The sequence below is a fragment of the Haliotis rubra genome, unplaced genomic scaffold (assembly GCF_003918875.1).
Source record: "Haliotis rubra isolate DU_JTF1 unplaced genomic scaffold, ASM391887v1 Scf136, whole genome shotgun sequence".
Taxonomy (NCBI): Eukaryota; Metazoa; Mollusca; class Gastropoda; order Lepetellida; family Haliotidae; genus Haliotis; species Haliotis rubra.
Genome location: NW_025765292.1, coordinates 1,845,352 through 1,867,333, shown reverse-complemented (window position 1 = coordinate 1,867,333; position 21,982 = coordinate 1,845,352). Strand labels below are relative to the sequence as shown.

At 40.6% G+C, this 21,982-nt stretch overlaps 2 protein-coding genes across 2 annotated transcripts; one reads left to right on the top strand and one right to left on the bottom strand.

Annotated features, from left to right (window-relative positions):
- Window positions 1-1,158: 1,158 nt before the first annotated feature.
- Window positions 1,159-9,060, bottom strand: LOC124268084 (polyadenylate-binding protein 4-like). Its single transcript, XM_046703102.1, has 11 exons — window positions 8,574-9,060; window positions 7,865-8,058; window positions 7,158-7,273; window positions 5,365-5,524; window positions 5,001-5,075; window positions 4,551-4,787; window positions 4,015-4,218; window positions 3,541-3,703; window positions 2,932-3,215; window positions 2,193-2,414; window positions 1,159-1,826 (listed from the first exon to the last, which is right to left on the bottom strand). The coding sequence occupies exons 1-11, from the start codon at window positions 8,764-8,766 to the stop codon at window positions 1,752-1,754; spliced, it is 1,923 nt and encodes a 640-aa protein (XP_046559058.1). The 5' UTR covers window positions 8,767-9,060; the 3' UTR covers window positions 1,159-1,751.
- Window positions 9,061-18,779: 9,719 nt separating this feature from the next.
- LOC124268104 lies at window positions 18,780-21,975 on the top strand. Its single transcript, XM_046703121.1, has 4 exons — window positions 18,780-18,833; window positions 20,224-20,850; window positions 20,954-21,196; window positions 21,337-21,975. Exons 1-4 carry the CDS (start codon window positions 18,780-18,782, stop codon window positions 21,973-21,975), a joined length of 1,563 nt encoding a protein of 520 aa, XP_046559077.1.
- The last annotated feature ends 7 nt before the right edge of the window (window positions 21,976-21,982 follow it).

The window sequence follows — 21,982 nt, the reverse complement described above, 5'->3', positions numbered from 1 at the left end:
ATATTTTATTCAGAATTCCAAAACTACCAAAAGGCACCAGTACACAACCAGATCTATCTATGTGCCAAGTTTGGTGAAGAAATAGTGAACGGTTTTAGAGTTCTGCTCCAGAAAAGACAAATGTGCACGGACGGACGGAGTCCATTTTAATACCCCCCGCAAAACGCAATCCCTAAACCACATTATTTTCCCCATGTTGCCTGGCCCTCCATGCAATGCTAAAGGCTCTAATTCAGAGCAAATGTAGGTTCCCTCAGGATCTTAATTTATCCATCTCACTGGGGCTCCTTTTCAATTTTTTATATGCGATTATTTACCATAAAATTATATATATTCAGAGACTGAGTGTCAAGATGTGCAGAACCAGTTTGGGCATCATGACATGCCTGCAGTACATATGGATACATCGAGATACAAATGTGATGTGTAATGTGCACTGTAGAATAAGCTGGAGTGATTACTGCACCAGACAAAACAAAGTCAACTTCTAACAATATTTAGCAATTATCTGCAGACCAATAGTTATCATAAGTGGTGGTGTTGTGCATAGAGCTCAGGGCCTCCTTTCAAAAAGCACTAAGGTGGTCGTAAGTCACAATGTTAAAGAATGGGAGTTAAGGTTAACTTTAGTCAAGGTTGCTTCGTGAAAGGAGCCCCAGGTCACAAATCAGTTAAAAGTTAAGCAATGTTGAGCATAAAGAATCCTTGGATGGGTGACCATGTTTGGCAGCTTGACTCCCGAGTCCTGCCCCACTGATACATGCAGTCCAACCTTGGGCAAGCGAGTTTGTTCAAAACTGCCCATTCACTGAGGCAGAAAAATGGGTACCTGGTGGGATCATGTGACTTAACTTTCTTGAGCCTCACAGACAGCTTGGGTTATCATAGGTAACAATCAGATTGTATCGTGTGCTAAGAGCATGTCCCCGAGTGAGGTGGATGAGGTGCTATAAAAGTACTTATTACAATAATGTTACCTTTCGGAAACAAATACAACTTTAAAACTATCATAACGCAGTTTAGCACACGAAGTTTTGCAGCAATCTGGTGTACAGTTGGCATCAACCGACAGTGATTACACATCTTGCCATGCTTAAAACCATGTCAGAATTTATCAGTGAAACAGTTCAATCCTTTGTTATTAACCACAAAACATAATTCAATGAAACGGTTTATTTGTTGTAAAATAAAACATTGGTTTAACAGACTCAATAGATTATTAACTGCATCCATTACAGTAGTCCCTCTTCTCATGTTCTCTTAAATGCTTCCACACAACTCAACTGACAAGCAATGGTTTAGTCATTCAAAGAAATTTGACAAACATACAATACAGCAAAGAACTGAACAAACACTATAGTACACAATAGAAAGATTTTTTTAGTCTGTTGCTATTTTTATATCGCTATTACACACATTGTATGTCATAACAGCAGAGTTATGGATAGAGTTAATAATCTATCAGTACCTGACTGCAACTGATGTTTTTTTAACAGTGAAAACAGGAGAACTCTCCTATTTTGTACTTATTTTAACATATTTTGCTATTTTTTTCTATTTTTTTTTTCAAACTGTAAGAAAGCAATTCTGCACCATCAAAAGGACAGACAAAATCATGCAAGACAAATTTTGCTTGCACAAACAGCTACAATTTACAATCCAGCTTCTTTTCAGCTAAATTGTCTTTTGTCCAGATGTTCCCTGTCTAGCTTGACGGTGCAGAAATGACAAACGGAGGAAGTGATGAGAGATCACTTGTCACCCTTGGACATGGCAGCGGCTTCTTTGGCCTGGTGGGCTTGCAATACAGCAACAGCCTCATCAACCTGGGGACAAAACAACATACTGATTAGCATCTCTAACATTAGAGAAAACACTCATTGACAGCATCAACCTATTCAATATCAGAAACAATCTATAGCCAAAATATTTTGAAAGCCGTTTTCATTCTCAGTGCTTTGCCAAGTATGATCTATCAAGACAGGAAATTACAAACATATCAATCTGATACTGTATCCACTTTTACAGAAAATTCACTCATAAAGGATTACAAGACAATAAATCTGAAAAATATTTTACTCAAAAGGTAAACCCTCAATTCTGTTTATTATGTCTGGTGGATATTGCAACAGTCTTGCAATTGCAGGTGTTTAGTAGTACACATACAGAGATAATTTCTTTGCTCCACCTACCTTTGCCTTGAGAGACTCGTTTGACTCCAACATATGAAGAAGTTCTGAGTTGTCGATCTCTAGCAACATGCCAGTGATTTTTCCAGCAAGCTCGGGGTACATCCTCTGGATCAGAGGGAACAGCCTCTCTCCTAGCATCTGCTTCTGTTCCTGTGGTGGTGCAGCAGCCAACATGGAGGCTGTCAGAGGCTCCTGCCCTGGGATGACAACCGACTGCTGGGGCTGTAACAGGAGGAATGAAGACCTGTTAGCAACTTATCTTCCCGTAATTTCAAAACAGTATTGTAGCGCCTAAACTTCCATCTTGAAAGATTGTTTAGTTCATACATTAGTTCTATTGCATCACACAGAAGACATAACAAAAAAATGGTGGTTGAATAGATGTTGGGATATAAACCATATAAACCATGGGATATAAACCAACAGCCAACTACAACATTTCAACAGAAAGATATCTCGAAAACATCTGAGCCATGTTTCAGTCAAGTGTAACGCAGAAAGCTCTACTGAACTATGTTTCAGACACTTGAAGACATGTAGGTCAAATATTACTACTAAAAGCAGCGATGTGGCTCTAACAAATCAAATTATCACTAAGATAACAAATCTTACATTTGAACCCAATTGAGGTTCTGATTGACTGAAATCACTCTAAAAGCCTAGAAGTTTAGTCTTTAAACTTGAAGGATGCCTACTCTTGTGCAATAAAAAATGAAGACAAGCTGAAATTTAAAGCTACCTGCTGCATGACCTGTGACTGTGGTACAGCTGTTGGGGGATTGCGCATCTGGGTGTTGAACTTGAATCCCTGTCTGGTGGGGGCGTTGGGCAACGCTGGAGCAGCAGCTGTTGGTCGGTTGCCCATACTGGGGCCCATCGCAGCCATGCGAGCATTGGGATTGGTTGGCACTGCACCAGACTGTCCAGTGATTGGCCGGGCATTGACACCTGCACGGACAGCTGGCTGACCAGCTCGTGGGGCACTGGTGCGCATCTGGCCACTGGCAGGCATGCCTTGGAAACCTGCAAACAGCAACAGGTCAGTTTTTGCAGGGTAGTTAATTTACAGCACTTCTTTAAATGTTTCAAAACAACTGGGGCTACTTCCATGTAACCCAAACTATAGAAAAGTTCAGAAGTGACTCATTAGAATTCCTGTGAACAGTCTTATTGAACATTGTACACTTGCTTGTGTAACAGTTATAACAGCTACATCATTTAAAACTGGATAACTAACGTTTAGTCTAACAAATACCCAATTTCTTAGGGACGAAAAAAAAAGACTTCAGAAATGTTCCTACAAGCTTTTTATAATAGAAGGGTCAACTGGCTAAACATTTCAACTCACCAGCAGTTGGCTGCGTGGGTCGGACTTGTGTCTGCCACCTGGGACTGGCTCTGACCTGGGGCATCTGTGTTGGTGCAAAGAATCCACGCTGGGCTTGGGGCATGGTGGGCACAAAGTAACCTGCTCCAGTTGGCTGGAACATCTGGTTAAACTGTGCAGTTTGCTGAAGAAGAAAATCATTACAAATATTTAACGAAACATTCCACATCAAAACTTATTGTGAACCTGAACTTTTTATATTACTTTCAATGTGTCAACTATAGAAGGAGAGTTATGTGTTGCAGATTGTGGACACCAGTTGAAAGATCTGTAGTACCATGGCCAAAACAACTAGGCACAGCAGTTTCCTGTCATCAGGATGAAAGATGTTCTATGGTCATGTTTTCCGAGCAATTCATTGTCTTGGACATTGATCCAAAATGACTGAAGACTTTACATAACCTGTAATTGTTTATGTAGCAAAACCATGTTTACCTGTTGTCTCATTGTGGTCATTCTCTGCATGTACTGTGAGGCGAGGTGAGCACGTCTGTCCTCCTTGCGCTGGGCCAGTGCCACATACAGAGGTTTTGACACAATGATACGACCATTCATCTCCGTCACAGCCTTGGTTGCCTCCTCTGGAGAGCTGAAGCACACAAAGCCGAAGCCTTTGGACCGCCCACCTTCACTCATGACCTAGAAAGATTTATAAACAAAATACCAACATTAGCCATACAGCATCTTTGTTCCAAGGTGGAAAAAAAATCAAAGTATAAAAGCATGGAAAGATTAACCAATTTGTTAGAAACCAGCTGGAAATTCAATGAAGCTTTTACTAATGTACAGGCAAGTGATCACAGAAACCTCTCATGGCAACTGTGCCATATGGATACACCTGTCTGATGTTCAATATTGCCCAGTATTAAGGAGGCAAATAGCTATTTGGGTAAAGCTACACACCAGGGTGTCTGGGCATGATACAATATCAACCATTTATGAATTCTACCACAAAACAAAAGTTTACTTACTCTAGCACTGGTGATGGTTCCAAACTGTGAGAACTCCTTCCTAAGTCTCTCGTCATCAACCACATCATCCAGATTTTTTACATACAGATTCACACCTTGGTATCGGTTGATCCTCTCCATTTTGATCTTCTCAAACTTGTCCTTCAGTTCAGCTTGACGTTCTGCTTTCTTTTGTGCACGCCCAGCATACAACACCTTCCCCCCTCCAAGCTCCATGCCGTTCAAGTTGTCTACGGCCTAACAAACAAACATAACTTTATTATATAAAGACAGATTTAACTATTCAGTCAACTAAGTAAAAGGGGTAGTATGGGGTTTTTTCACTAAAATGTGTAACAATGATTAGAATGTGATCCAAAAGCTTGATAATATAAAAAAAAAACACCCCAAAAAAACACATTTGGCTTAATGTTAGATCAAGTGTTCCTTATCAACTAACACAATACACACCTTCTCAGCTGCCTCAGGTTCTTCGTAGCTAACAAAACCAAACCCTCTAGACTTGCCAATTTCATCAGTCATAACCTGCAAACAAACATTCAATTCAGTCAAATATGGATTCCCAAAGGTTAAACGCACACCTGTTTATGTCATGTAACTTCAATAAGCGGATGCAGAATATCCTTCACACAGTAGGAAATAGGTTATATTTAGTGATCATTTACCAGCTGAAGCAAAATGTTGCTTGAGCTATTTCAAACAATTACAGACAAAAGTTTGCCTATTCATTACGAACTTTGGTGAATTTATCGTCAGGTGACTTGTAACATATCAAATGTTGAGATTAACCGAGCGTTTTTGTAAAAGGTCATACCTTGGCACTTATGATCTTGCCAAATGGATCAAACAATTCCCTAATCTTGTCATCATCTAACTCATCTCCGAAGTTCTTGATGTAAACATTGTTGAAGCGTTTCATCTTGTCACCAAGGAGGGCGATTCGCTCTTTCCTAGGGATGAACTTGCCAACATACCTGTTAAAAAGAGTGAGAAAGTAAGGAAAGCTGCTAAAATGCATTTGCGTACAAAATGTACTACATTATACATGTAAAATTGTAGTTCATGCACAAGAACCTTTCTTTAGAAAGCACCTTTTTGAATTCTCAGTTTAAAACCATGACTGTAGCATTTCCAGGTGACATAAAATACCCCTAACCAACATTTCTGGAAAGAAACAAGTATCTTCACGTTCCATTTAGAGTCCCTTTGAAACTAGCATGCAGAAATGTCAGACCATGCCTAAAAAGACTAATTTCATGTATGCAAAACCAGAACTGATTTAATTCATAGAACTAAACGTTTAAAGGCTTTGAATGGTATTCATATGCAAATGAGGAACGTATGAACTTCTGTAATCAGGAACAATGTTTCAGAGTATGTCCTTAATCCTCCACCTGATGAAGTAATGAGGTAATGTACTCTGAAATGTTCATTATATTACAAAGTTGATGTCCATCAATTCCCCTTCAATTCAATGTGATCAAAAAGCAACCAGACCGAAATCTCCCAGTGCATTATAATTGGTTAACCCCATAGGATCTTCCACAAAGTATGAACAGACATGTAATAATGGGCAAGAGAAAACCTGTGTTAGGATTTATTGTGACTAACATTGCACATCATTATTAGACAGCACCATGGCCACTGAATGCAACTGAATGCACTCATGCTCCTCAGTATCAAAGATGTCATCTGACAACTAAACAGGTAAGGATTGGTGACTTTTGGGTCACCAACACAATGCAAACATCTTTGGTATCAACCGAAGTGACGAGCATGGCATGGAATCAATACAATACGGCTGAATCAGCTTCCCAGGAACATGCAGGTGGTCAACACTGTTCCAAAACAGCAAGACCATTATCTCTTAACTGCAGAGACATTACTTCACCTCTCAAAAGTGACCTTGTGAACATCTGAGACATTAAAATGTCTGCTTGATGTGTAATCATCACATTGCGGAAGCATTCACAAACGACTTATGACCTCACAGGCAGATACCTTGTGATTGGGTTGAAGATGTCAGTTTGACAGAAATTATCTGCACCACTGAGCAGCCTTCAACAATTTCTCTGAAGCTTCGAACTTTCAGTCTTGGTCAGATACTCGTTTTCACGGATGATCAGACTGCTTCTTGGCCACACATTTGTTGGCATTGTCTAACATGCGTGACATTTTCCTTCATTAAACATGTTTTCAAGCAATATCATCTTTGGCTACCTTAACAGATGTACACAATTTGATGCAGTTATGATTCCTAACATACAGTTGTATGTCAGGTGAGTAACAGACTGTCAAGGTGCACCAAGGATTTGATAATGGCCAAAACTATCTAAAAACGGAACATTCCTTTAAATAGAAAACCATAGGACTGGGTGACCATGTCTAACAAGCCATTCGATAATTTGACACTGAGTGGAAAATACAACCAGATTAACCTGCATAAGCATTTCTCAAGGATGGTCGTCCCTAGAGATGTCCAATGTTGCAAGTACTATCCATAAAGAGGATTGCATTCACCTCACTGTTTCATGAAACTTTTGCAACAAAAGCCAGCCATGACACATTTTCCTGTGTTAAGACAGTTTATGTTTAAGACAAACTTACACTTTCTTGCCGTTGAGCAACATGCCATTAACTTTCTCAATGGCCTGTCTGGCTGCTTCTTCAGTCTCAAAATGGACAAAGCCATAACCCTTGGAGCCATTTTCATCGGAAGCTATCTGCAAAAGCAAAATTTGGGGCCCTTACTTAAAATCTACAGACTAAAGGAATGTCAGTATTAATGACTATAAACAATTGTTGGAAATCAGATAATTGTACTTTTTAGACTTACAATTGAGCTTACTACACAAAATTAACTTGACAATAGTCTTGGGCTAGTGGTTAAGTCAGGCTTGCACCGATCGAAATCAAATGTGGATTAGTTGTGTACATCAGGTGTGAAACAATACACCAAGGCCACTATACAAAAATATGACAAAGGACCCGCTAGGACAAAGCGATATAGACAGTCATGTCATATCTCTAAGAAAGAGGAAAGAGCTCCTTCCGTTCCCCCAACCCTAAACCTTACTCTAAACCTAACCCTAACTTAAAGTTTGGACTTTTAGTCATTTTGTGAGTTCTCTAGTAATTGTGTTAAGTTTTGTTAATAATTTCAGTATACTTATAAATATTATTAGGGATGGGGGAACGGGAGGAACTCTTACCGAAAAAGATCGTCTTACATCATTGAATTCAATTAAATTCCTTGTCAATTGCCACTACCCAAAAATCCAATGTCAAGATCAACATAATCTTGTCTAACATACCTTACAAGACAGGATGTTGCCAAAAGCTGAGAAAGTATCGTATAGAGCCTTGTTGTCAATGCTCTTGTCCAAATTCTTGATGAACACATTGCCCACGCCAGACTTTCTCAAGGAAGGGTCACGTTGAGACCACATTATTCTGATTGGTCTACCCTTGATAGTATCAAAGTTCATCGTGTCCAAAGCCCTTTCAGCTGTAAATACATAGAAAATACATGAACATGGTATTAAAAAAATGACTAGACTTCAAAAAACTTGTATTCATTGTTGGTATAATGCAACATTACTGATTTTTTAATGGGTACATTCAAATAACAGCTGAGAATGATATTACAGGAGATATGCACAACATTTTATCTAAATATGAATGGCAACACTACAGCTAAAAACACCAAGTGCATGGATGTAAATTTATGGGAGTAATTACGAAAACAAGTTAATGCCAAATCCTTGATTAACAAGGAAACACAGCTTGAGGTTGATAGCGCTAATTCCAACCATCCATACAGTCTTTAACGATGAAAGTAAACGTGCAAACGTGCCAGGGGCGTGAGGAAATGTTTCAACATGTTGCCTGCCTTCACAAACACGTAGGCCCAGCCTACACGTGTCCTGAATCCAAACCTCGTGATGCGCATTTTCTTTTCAAACGCCATCAACTTCAATATGCAATTAAAACGAATACACACACGACTGATATTTCACTTACCGTCAGCAGGTTGTTGAAAATTAACATAAGCATAACCAAGTGATCGTCGAGTTATCATGTCTCGACATACACGAATGGACAACACGGGTCCTGCTGTCGAGAATTTCTCGAACAACATGGCTTCGGTGACATCGGGGTGGAGATCTCCAACGTAGAGGGATGCCATCGGATAGCTTGGTCCTGCGGGATTCATCTTGGCTTGTTTGTTTTCTCGTAGTTCTTCAAAATCAATGTGGTTTGGATACTTGGTTGATGACTTCCTCCGTATGTCGCCTCAGGAACTGCCGTTTCAATAACTTTTTTTGGTATTTTTAGATAAGTTTTTCAGATTTTTTTGGTTGTTTTTTCAATGTTTTATGTTTTTTATGGTATTTTTTAGAATAATTATTCCTATCTTACGAGTGACACGGAATCTAACACGGCACGTGTTTGGGATTCCGTCACCACTGATGTCCTGAGAAGAGGGACGAACAGACAGAACATTTACGTTTATATAGGTCCTCGAGCAGAAGTTACTCCGCAGCAAAACGTAGTTCTACCAATCAGCGTTGCTCCAATTCATTTGTGATGAGACACACCCTGATCGAAACTTCCACAAATAGGGAGAAACAATGCTAGATTCAAAATGTATGTTTACCTGTAATATTATTGTGTGTATGTAAAAATGTTCCTGGATTGCATTTTCTTAACATAATTATCACTACGCGCCTGGTGACGTGGTATCACGTGAAGATAAATGAAGTGTTTTCGAGTTAGGTGTTTTTCAAATCATGAACTCTGTTCTTCTTCTGAATTGTAAACCACTACATTATTTTTGCTGCTAGACGCATTCTGTTGACATATTCATTTACAAGTTTTAATATAAATGTCGCAATTTGAAGGACCGAAATACCATATCAAGGAGAATATTTAAAAAACCCAAAAGACATTTGTAAATGCTTAAGACTGAAAATATAGGGTGATGTGCCCGAACTGATGTAAAGTGAACATTCAGTTAAAATCTGGTTGAAATAGAACATTTTGGAGCTAATAGGACAAACAGTGTTTCATATTCATTTGCTTATAATACGTACTCATTCGCATCGCAAGACAGCAAACGCGTCAACTATAGTAACACTTGATTCAGCAATACTGTATATTAGGGGTAATTTTCGCCTTGATTTATCAGACAATGCGAAAAATGCAAAAAATTCAAATACTTTTTCATAGGAGGAGTTGAATAGACTGTCTTGTGCAGGAAATGTTTCTAATATCGTGACTTGTATATTTTAGCATTAAACCAATTAGCTATAGCTCTGGGTGTTTTTGAAAAAAAGATAATGATTCATATAAAAGCCAAATTTAAGAATTATTTAATAGAAAGCATCATTACAAATGACACCAATCACATGTATAAAATAAAGAACGATTTCTTTTTCATAACTGAATATGTTGTCGTCGGTTGTTTCTCGGACTCCCAAGAACATTCGGTCTACTGCGCTGAAACACAACTATGCCATGTGGTTGCCGTTTTCCATAATAGGTTGCTTCCGGGTTTTAACAGATGGGGGCTCCGTCAGACATGCGTGTAGGGATATGTGTTGCGCATTTTCGTTTACCACGTGTTTGTCATACAATAACTGACCTACTGAAACTGGACAGATCAAAATATGGAAGCAGTGGTAGAACGAATAAAATAGACAGCTGGGAATGTGTTAAAAATATAGCCTCGCGTTCAGGCGATATGGGTTTTCATAAAATATAATAGCCTAGCTATATATAGCAAATCAATTTATTCCATACTGTAGGGATTTTCTCGACCTGATATGATTATTTTTACAGAAACTTTGTAAACATTATTAATGACTTGCCCATCTGTTTGAATAAACTGGAATTTTCAGGTGTTTTATTTCTATTCTGGCTATCTATACATCCTCGACACCTATGTTTAACACCGCGTGCGATATACGCATTATGTCGGAAAGAGCATAATCATAATCATCATCACCCTATTTGCATCAGTCCCCGAAACAAACATGCACGCGGTGTTAAACATAGGGGTCGAGGATGTCCATTTGGGCAATTAGAAAATATTAATATTAATTACACTTGAAGTACCGAATCAATATGTTTTTATTGCAGGCAATGAACACAAAAAATGTCTTCAGATAAGTACATTGGGAGGTGTTACCCCCAGAAGCTAACGCGCACGACTCCTCGCCCCCGATCAGTCACTGCGTGTTTTCCTTACCTACCTAGTTTTAGGAGATATAAAACATGATCACAGCAATAACTACATTTAAACATTAAATTTATAGGCCTACTCTAAAGACAAAATTCTGCATTTCACATACATTGTTTTATGGTGCGGTAATCAGAGGGCTTATACACTCGCACGATCACCCTGAATGACGCAATTACTTCTCGTTGTGCACGGAGTATTCAAGGTCTCGTCTGGTACACTGGCAATGCCACGGGCAAGGTGCACGACATCTAAGGACAACCGACGATCATTGTTTTGGTCCATCGAGAAAAGGATAATGTCAGAGTAGGAAACTGTTTTATGAAAGTTATCAGAATTGTCAACTAATGCTGACCATTCATATGACTATATTTTCAAAACTAATGTAATTTAAAATATACTACTCACACTTGGCTAAGGATCACAAAGATTCACAACTTTACTGAAACGTAGATTTATAATTTGAAATTGTATCCATTTAAAACTGGGTAAATAATAATATGGTAGCCCCTCCTTAGGCAAACACTCACTTTAATCTAACCTTATGCACCTGATACATGAGTAAAAATAAAAATAAAACTGGTTTTCACGGCACCAGTCAGCTATTTTGCAAATTATAGAACAAGTCATCGACAGGTAGACAACACCTGTCAGTAGCAGGTACGAGATCCACAAGATGAAATGACATACTGAAACCTAGAATACATGCTTACAATAAACTTAGATATTTCAACCTAAATTTGACCCCACATCATAGTTTTCTGTTGAATCCACGATTTGATCCTTAGCAAAGTGTGAATAGTATAGTTCAGTAGATAACATGTGAAGCAGAGATTAACTGACAACTTGGTAATATATAAGTAAATATAAATGGTAATATAACTAATATCACGTCCGAAGACGTCTTTTAATCTTTGAATCTACATTACATGTATATGATATGTACTTTAGTATTTGATGCTAACATATTACCTATGGGTGTGAAATATGAGGTCTTCGTAAATTTAATTGTACAGAAAAATCTCATTTACTTGCATTCAAACGTTTTATTGGTCTAAGAAGATCAACGCTAACTAAAATGGGGGAATGTGGCAGATTTCCAATAGATGTTTATACAGTTAAACGTTCTGTCTTATGGGGGAAACCATTTATCCGTGCAATCATATCTCAACCCACTGAAAACATGAAATGCTACATAACGTTGACCAAAATGCAAGTGAAGCTAGAAGCCGAAATACTTGGGCTTCTCTGTTAAAGCTCTCACTCTATAAACTAGACCTGGTTCTGCAGGGATTGAACAAGGGGTCGGAAACAAAGCCATATGCCTGTCACTTGTACTACAGAGATGTAAAGACTGTTTCCAAGGAACTGGCGCGCCTACTTGCTCGTACATGTTACCTATTCAAGGAACAATTTATTTGTAAAAAGAACTTCTATTGTATAAACATGATTCAGTAAGAACATCATAAACCCAGTTCCGTGGTTGTTATAATTTATGTTTTACAAAGGAATATTTAATGCAGTTGAAAATATATGTAAATTCTGTAGTTGCAATGCTGCTGAAGATGAATATCGTGTTCTTTTGGTATGTGAGTATTACTCAGAGTTGAGACAGCGCTACATTCCACCTAAGTTTACTTATCGTCCATCCAAGCAAACCTCTCGTATTCTTATTATGTAACCTTGCATTGTTCGTTTACCATGCGTTGTTAAAAAGAACGCTCACCACTCACCCACTGTAGTCCTTGTGTATTCTGTACATTGGGTGAACGGCCTGCAGTTAAGAGAAATAAAGCACATCAAATTCGAAATGGTATCACGTTCGCCACACCATTACATAAATCACATCCCTGAAATGATCCGGGTTAGTTCTCTCCTTTTATCAACTTCATTTTTTAATCTTTTATATGTTCATCATTATTCACTTAATAAATATGTTTTTAAACAATAACAATAACCATTTATTATACTACATCTATATTAAATTCCAAATCGCTATTATACTCTTTACCTATTTCATAATTTTTACCTACCTATTATGGCCGCTCATTTAAGTCCCCTCAATACTAAGTTAATAGTCAGTTGGTTTTTGGTTTTTTTGTTGTTGTTTTTGTGTGTGTGTGTTGTCTTTGTTTGGGTAGTAACACCACTCTTTCAAAATGTATATTTTCTGTTCCCCCTCATTTCATACTAAGTGTACTACCCCGTCACCGAAATACCTTAGTTGTGCGTGCGACGTTAAATAAAACAACTATATAACTATCCGGGTTAGAGTGGATCTCCGACAACCTATGTCGTTCACATTTCTTCAGCTGCAGCTGCAAGATGAGGTACCTTTATAATTGATGTACCTAAAAATTTAAAAACCCAAACAATTAATTGTGGTCATTTTCACAACATTTTCCCTCGCAGTCAGGGCCATTAATTATTTTTCAAGCATTTTCTGGGATAGATTAGTTTTGATAAAATCTTCCACTCAAATACATATGAGTACAATAAGATCTAACAGTATACTTTAATATTATAACAGCTTTCATGAATTAGTGTGTATCTAGGATCCCCTGCGAATCTGGCATGAATGACTAGCGTTAGCAAAAGTTTGAATCTGTTCAAACAAATTGAAAAGTTTTTTTAAGGGCTACAATATCAAGGAAATATTATTGGAGTTTCAGTTCTGGCCACAAGGAAGACTTGGGTGGAGGCGGATACAACCTCCCAGTGACATACACACTCCTGATATAAAATCCTTTTGAAATTAACATTTCTCGACTTGGCAAAAATAAACTAAATTCCGTCCTTAATGTTACCTTATAATCTGATGGTGTGTACGTGGATTGCAAGCTTGAAAAAAACCCCACATCGTCACTTTACTCAATGGATTTTCATCATTTAAAAGTAGGCTACCCTTGAAGACTCGTCTAAAGAGGCGACTATACCGGCTTGGGTGGTCAGGCTCGCTGACCTGTTTATACATGTCATCTTGTCCCAATTTCAAAGATCGATGCTCATGATGTCGATCACCGGTTCGTCTGAAGCAGGCTCGGTTATTCACGGACCACAGTCATATAACTGGAATATCGGTGAGTGCGGCACCAAACAATACAGGAACAAACAAATCGTAATGAGTGAGTGAGTGAGTGAATTTAGTTTTACGCCGCACTCAGCAATATTCCAGCTATATGACAGCGGTACAAATCGTAATGAAGCTTGTAGACAAGAAACGTTTTGTTTCTCTGTGATAATGTTTTAGAAGCCCAAGCCGAGTTGTCAGGTTGAACCATCAAGATCCTTCACATGACGATAGTTAACTGACCACACTTGAGAATAATATCGCTCTATGGTATAGAAATTCTGAAGTATTATTCAGATGGATAGTAAGTTCCTCAACATATGCTAGTGTTGATTTTGTTATAAAATTATGTAGACTTTGATGAATAATTTGGTTTCTTTTAAAAAAATGTTCACTTAGATAAAGATGTTGATTTTTATGTAAAATTTGGATTTCATAGTAATGTTGACTTTATAACAATGTTAACGTAAATGGATGTAGAATTTGATTTACGAAATAGACAAAATAACAGGTACATAGAATAGAATGGAATAGAATAGAATAATACTTTAATGCCTTTTCAGGAATTTGTGTTACATCAGCAGAGCTACTGACACATTAGAGAGATACCAAACATATAAATTAAATAAATTCTTTGATTTAGGTATCTTCACATTTGTTTAAGAGAGATATGGTACTTGGATTAAAGGATGTACGGGCTCTCTTAGTTTTCACAATTGGAACTTTGTAGCGGCGGCCTGAAGGGAGGAGGTTGTATTCCGAATTTAAGTAGTGAGTAATGACAAAACTACTTAGCCTGTTGAAGTAGCGTTAACATGAGATGTTTTGCTAAGATGGAAGTAAGGAGGATTAATGAAAACAAATGTAATTTTGTTCTTTGCTGTGTAAAGGAAAATGAAATATCATGGAAAAACATCTGGAATATTGTGTAGGTGGTTTTTATTTTTATTTGGGTCGCATTTGTCCAAGGTGGCTTTTGTCCGGGTGGTTTTTGTCCGGGTGACATTTGTACGGGTGGCTTTTGTCCTAGACCCTATATTATGTTGCCAGTTACAGCACAGTCAGTAATTTAGGTGTGTATACACGGAGCTGTAATATATATTCTTTCAAACAAGTAGGGGATCACGAACTATCAGCGTTATGATCGGTTGTCAGAAGAATCATGACTGCCATCAGAGACCATATACCGCTATATGGCACTGGTGCCATGGTTAGTATGGTGCCAAACTAAAACCCCCAACATTAATCCTTATAAAATATTGGACGCCATTGTAAACTGTTGTTATTACTTCCGGGGCGATGGGGTAGCCTAGTGGTTAAAGGGTTCGCTCGTCACGCCGAAAACCCGGGTTCAATTCCCCACATGGGTACAATGTGTGAAGCCCATTTCTGGTGACCCGCGCCGTGATATTGCTGGAATATTGCTAAAAGCGGCGTAAAACTCTCTCACTAACTCACTCACTCATTCACTCACTGTTATTACTTCCAATGAATGTTTTTAAAAGCAATGATTGGCGGTATTATGATCAGTTGGTCTACAGTCATAAATAATTATCATGCTTCTTTTTGACGTGGGTGCTTGAAATAAAGAGATATCGGTGCTCAAGGACACACACATTTAATTAATTGGGCTGGGCAGGACACGCTGTCCTTTGGTTAACACCTGGTATAATCACAGTTTGACAGCGATTCATTACATGCTAATTATATGATTGGAATAATAAAAATAAAAATATTTTAATGATTGTGAAAATGTTTTATCGTTTTTTCAACAAGAATCGTTTCTTCATGCCGTGAATCATCCCAGGGGCATGTTGTCTGTAGGCCCGGGGTCAACGCTGTGAGTTTCCGGGTTTGTTTATCAGTCCTACATTTGAAAAAACAGGCGAGGAAACAAACGATTCATATTCTATGTCTCGAATTGTCTGGGATGTTCAAACCTGGAAAGAATATGTCATAAGTAATTTGTACACATTTTCCGAATCTGTGTCTTTAAGTGATCCGAATGGCGGAAATGATCTTAGTGACATTGTAATATTTGTTTTGCGCAAATATATTTGTATAATAATTACTTGAATTTATATATTTATATATTTATATATTTATATATTTATATTCACAGTCGCCGAGTGTAAACAGGTTCAGTGTGTGTGTGTGTGTGTGTGTATGTGTGTGTGTGTGAGAGAGAGAGAGAGAGAGAGAGAGGAGAGAGAGAGAGAGAGAGAGAGAGAGAGAGAGAGAGAGAGAGAGAGAGAGAGAGAGAGAGAGAGAGAGTTTTTGTTGTTTTCTTATACTCCTTCTCTCTAGGCCCCTTAGTCGCGATTATCTCAATTTTTAAACTTATCCTATCTCACGCGATGGATACCGTGGGATAGGAAAAGTATATAAATATACAATTTATTATAAAATTTACAAATTTTTAAACTTATCCTTTCTCACGGTATCCATCGCGTGAGATAAGATAAGTATATAAATATACAATTTATTATAAAATTTACAATTTGTTCTTGCTCTAAGCGAAATGATTGATGTTTGCTTCAATTAACCACGTGCTGGTTAATATGTCGTTACAGCGTTTCATTAACTAACAGATTCAATCACCGTATACTGCTTTCTAATAGTGCATTGAATTTATGATTATTATTCCATTAAGCGACAATGAGTTCCGGGGTAGCTCAAGTGCTGCGCTCTGAGCCCATGTTATGTAATATATGACAGTCGATTACATCAGCTTACACAACAAGTACGCGATACTCCTTGACAATAGCATTGTTTAAGGTTCGAGCAGTTTATGACTGTTGACAGATCTATTTTCGTCACGATAATGTTTTATGGTATCTTTCAACCTGGGGTCACGGAAGCCCCCCAAGGGGTGGAAGGGATTATCTGCAGGGTCACTGTGGCGACTGTGTCTTCTCGGATTTGTGTGTAAATATGGCACCGTATAGGTCCTTATGTTCAACATGCAGTTGTGTGTAAATATGGCACCGTATAGGTCCTTATGTTTATGTAAATATGGCAAGGTCCATGTTCAGTTGGCGTATAGGTCCTTATGTTCAACATGCAGTTGTGTAAAGATGGCACCGTATAGGTCCTTATGTTCAACAGGCAGTTGTGTGTAAAGATGGCACCGTATAGGTCCTTATGTTCAACATGCAGTTGGCGAAAACAATATATCCACACTTCATCAATAAACTGATTCGAGAAATATCTGCTCAAAATACTGTGTTAACGTTAGAACATCACAGAAACGACATGGGTCCAGCAGTTGTTTCAGGTCCTGTGTTCCTGTACGAGACAGAGGAAGCATTTAGACGAGTCGTGTTCCTGGTTATAGTCATGGACTTAGTAGGAGGCGACGTAGTATTGTAATAATGCCTTCCTCCAGGTGGGAGACGAGGAGGTGGTGCACTGCCTTCCTCCAGGTGGGAGACGAGGTAGTGGTGCACTGCCTTCCTCCAGGTGGGAGACGAGGAGGTGGTGCACTGCCTTCCTCCAGCTGGGAGACTAGATAGTGGTGCACTGGGAGACGAGGAGGTGGTGCACTGCCTCCTCCAGGTGGGAGACGAGGAGGTGGTGCACTGCCTTCCAGGCGGGAGACGAGGGAGGTGGTGCACTGCGTTCCTCCAGGTGGGAGACTAGATAGTGGTGCACTGCCTTCCTCCAGGTGGGAGACGAGGAGGTGGTGCACTGCCTTCCTCCAGGTGGGAGACGAGGAGGTGGTGCACTGCCTTCCCCAGGTGGGAGACGAGGAGGTGGTGCACTGCCTTCCCCAGGCGGGAGACGAGGAGGTGGTGCACTGCCTTCCTCCAGGTGGGAGACTAGATAGTGGTGCACTGCCTTCCTCCAGGTGGGAGACGAAGAGGTGGTGCACTGCCTTCCTCCAGGTGGGCGACGAGGAGGTGGTGCACTGCCTTCCTCCAGGTGGGCGACGAGGAGGTGGTGCACTGCCTTCCTCCAGGTGGGAGACGAGGAGGTGGTGCACTGCCTTCCTCCAGGTGGGAGACGAGGAGGTGGTGCACTGCCTTCCTCCAGATGGGAGACGAGGAGGTGGTGCACTGCCTTCCTCCAGGTGGGAGACGAGGAGGTGGTGCACTGCCTTCCCTCCAAATACTACAGTCAGGCCGCTGACTTGGTTGACACATGTCATCGGTTCCCAATTGCGCAGATCGATGCTCATGCTGTTCATCACTGGGTTGTCTGGTCCAGACTCGATTATTTACAGACCGCCGCCATATAGCTGGAATATTGCTGAGTGTGGCGTAAAACTAAACTCACTCACTCACTCACTACAGTCAGGCTTTGTTTGAGTGAGTGAGTGAGTTTACTTTTACGCCGCTTTTAGCACTATTCAAGCAATATCACAGCGGGGGACACCAGAAATGCTTCGTTTGAAGGCACTTGGCTTGAAATGTAACCGCCGACCCTGGCTCACGTTTATATTTTACGGACCCTTCTATGATTCGAAGACAGCGCGCAAGTGTTTAGTGGCCGAAGCACTCGTAAATGCATATTCCGAAAGTACAAGATTCTACTAAAGTAGTCTCTTTGTCGCTCTGCAGGTACATGATGTCAAAGAATTTAACACTGCGTTTTTTAATCGCTCTGTTTCTTGGATGTTCACGAAATATTGTAGCTTCAACTACAGTCATATCTATTTTCAAATGTGCCCAGGTTTGACTACGCTCCAAAGAATGTCCTCGGGACCACTGCCACGAACCAATCAAAGGTCTAGACCCGTTAATATTAAAGAACTTGAGTTATACCAAATGTAATGGTTTGGTGGCTTTGTGCAAGTGGGTCTTCATGTTCAAAAACATATGAATAAATCATATTGGAATGAGGCGTTTGATTACATATGCAGAAACCATTCACCATATGCAATTAATTTTTAAGTATGCCAATTTACCGTGAAATGCCTGTTGTGCTAGTTCCTTTGAAAGAACAGATTCTAGGAGTGCAGGTCAAGGTACATGTTTTGTACATCCCTGCACACACCGGGGCATCACAGAACGTTTACAAGTCTTTGTGACGGCAGACTGTCTCCTTGTACACAAGGACCGCCTCCGTGGTGTAGTGGTTAGAGCGTCCGCCCGGAGAGCGGAAGGTCGCGGGTTCGATCCCCGACCGCGTCATACCAAAAGACGTTAAAATATGGTACTTGTTGGTCCCTGCCTGGCGCTCGGCATTAATGGGTACAACAAGGACTGGTCGGCTCGGAGTCAGTATAATGTGTCTGAGTGGGGTATTCATGCTTCACTGCGGCATGGTATCTCAGTGGGCTAGCACTATAAAACCAGCTTAAGTCTGGGCTGGTACAAGCAGCCGCACATACACATACACACGCATGCACGTCGTCATATGAGCGAAATATTCTCAAGCACGACGTTAAACCCAATTTCACCTCACCTCCTTGTACACAAGAGAGAGGGTGCGACTATGTATAATGCCACTGTGAAAAGTACCTCCGTTATTGTATTAACTCTGCCTTAGCATGCGCCCCCTGATACCCTTGTGCCCAGTCTGTATGTAATATATACGAGTACCCCATTACAAAGATCGGACATTTACATGACTGTCAGAATTATCTTGTGTATGTGTACTATAACAAAACAACAGGGCAGGAGTAGGTCATTTCCCTGTAATTAATTTTGTAAGAATTCTAAGTTGCCTATCTCTTGATTGCTCAAAAAAGATTTAACTTGTGTTTTGTTTTAATAAGAGTCCCCCATTTCTGATTCTGTAATTAATCAGTGTGTTTGCTATCTAGACTGTCACTGGTACACCGCCCAGTGTTGATGTAAGGGGAAACCAGCAAGTCGGCCAGTCTTGAATCGTTCTGATTCACTCAGCACACCCCTTAGGATGTAGTTCAGTGCTCACACTTTCCCCTCACTCCCCCACTTATTGACCTCTCCCTTAGATGTGTGTTCAGTGTTCTTAAACCCACAAATTAACTGACTGCATCCCACAAATAGGGCTCAGTACTCACACTGCCAACCCACCTATCCACTGACGGCAAGATATCTCTCAGTGCTCATAATGTCACTCACACACTGCACCCCTAAGATATGGACCCGTGAAGATCCGGGTTAGAATTGATCTTCAGTAACCCATGCTTGTCATAAGAGGCGACAAACGGGATCCGGTGTTCAGGCTCTGACTTGGTTGACACATGTCATCGTATCCCATTTGCGTAGATAAATGCTCATGCTGTTGATCACTTGATTGTCTAGTGCAGACTCGATTATTTACAGACCGCCGCCATGTAGTTGGGGTATTGCTGAGTGCGGCATACAACTCAACTCACTCATTCTAAGATACGGCTCAGTGATCATAATGTCTACCCACTCTCACAGGGCACCCCTAAGATATGTCTCAGTGATCATAATGTCTACCCACTCTCACAGGGCACCCCTAAGATATGTCTCAGTGCTCATAATGTCTACCCACTCTCACAGGGCACCCCTAAGATATGGCTCAGTGCTCATAATGTCTACCCACTCTCACAGGGCACCCCTAAGATATGGCTCAGTGCTCATAATGTCTACCCACTCTCACAGGGCACCCCTAAGATATGGCTCAGTGATCATAATGTCTACCTCAGTGCTCATGTCTACTGCTCCTCACTCTCACAGGGCACCCCTAAGATATGGCTCAGTGCTCATAATGTTCACTACCCACTCTCACAGGGCACCCCTAAGATATGGCTCAGTGCTCATAATGTCTACCCACTCTCACAGGGCACCCCTAAGATATGGCTCAGTGCTCATAATGTCTACCCACTCTCACAGGGCACCCCTAAGATATGTCTCAGTGCTCATAATGTCTACCCACTCTCACAGGGCACCCCTAAGATATGTCTCAGTGCTCATAATGTCTACCCACTCTCACAGGGCACCCCTAAGATATGGCTCAGTGCTCATAATGTCTACCCACTCTCACAGGGCACCCCTAAGATATGGCTCAGTGTTCACCCACTCTCAGTGATCTCATAATGTCTCAGTGATCATAATGTCTACCCACCCACTCTCACAGGGCACCCCTAAGATATGGCTCAGTGATCATAATGTCTACCCACTCTCACAGGGCACCCCTAAGATATGGCTCAGTGCTCATAATGTCTACCCACTCTCACAGGGCACCCCTAAGATATGGCTCAGTGCTCATAATGTCTACCCACTCTCACAGGGCACCCCTAAGATATGGCTCAGTGCTCATAATGTCTACCCACTCTCACAGGGCACCCCTAAGATATGGCTCAGTGCTCATAATGTCTACCCACTCTCACAGGGCACCTCACAGGGCACCCCTAAGATAAGATATGGCTCAGTGCTCATAATGTCTACCCACTCTCAGTGCTCATAATGTCTACCCATCACAGGGTCTCAGTGCTCATAATGTCTACCCACTCTCACAGGGCACCCCCTAAGATATGTCTCAGTGCTCATAATGTCTACCCACTCTCACAGGGCACCCCTAAGATATGGCTCAGTGCTCATAATGTCTACCCACTCTCACAGGGCACCCCTAAGATATGCTCAGTGCTCATAATGTCTACCCACTCTCACAGGGCTCATAATGTCTACCCACTCTCACAGGGCACCCCTAAGATATGGCTCAGTGCTCATAATGTCTACCCACTCTCACAGGGCACCCCTAAGATATGGCTCAGTGCTCATAATGTCTACCCACTCTCACAGGGCACCCCTAAGATATGGCTCAGTGCTCATAATGTCTACCCACTCTCACAGGGCACCCCTAAGATATGGCTCAGTGCTCATAATGTCTACCCACTCTCACAGGGCACCCCTAAGATATGGCTCAGTGCTCATAATGTCTACCCACTCTCACAGGGCATCCCTAAGATATGGCTCAGTGCTCATAATGTCTACCCACTCTCACAGGGCATCCCTAAGATATGGCTCAGTGATCATAATGTCCAGTCACTGCACCCCAGAGAATTGGTTCAGTCCCAAAATCTTGCATGCTGGTGTGCCTGTTCCAGTTCTTATATGTCTTTGCAGGCAGCTGACGATATCATCTGGTGCACCACCCATTTTATCCAAGAACTGTTCTCATATGAATCTGATTTCCAAGAACAAATGTGAAGGCATG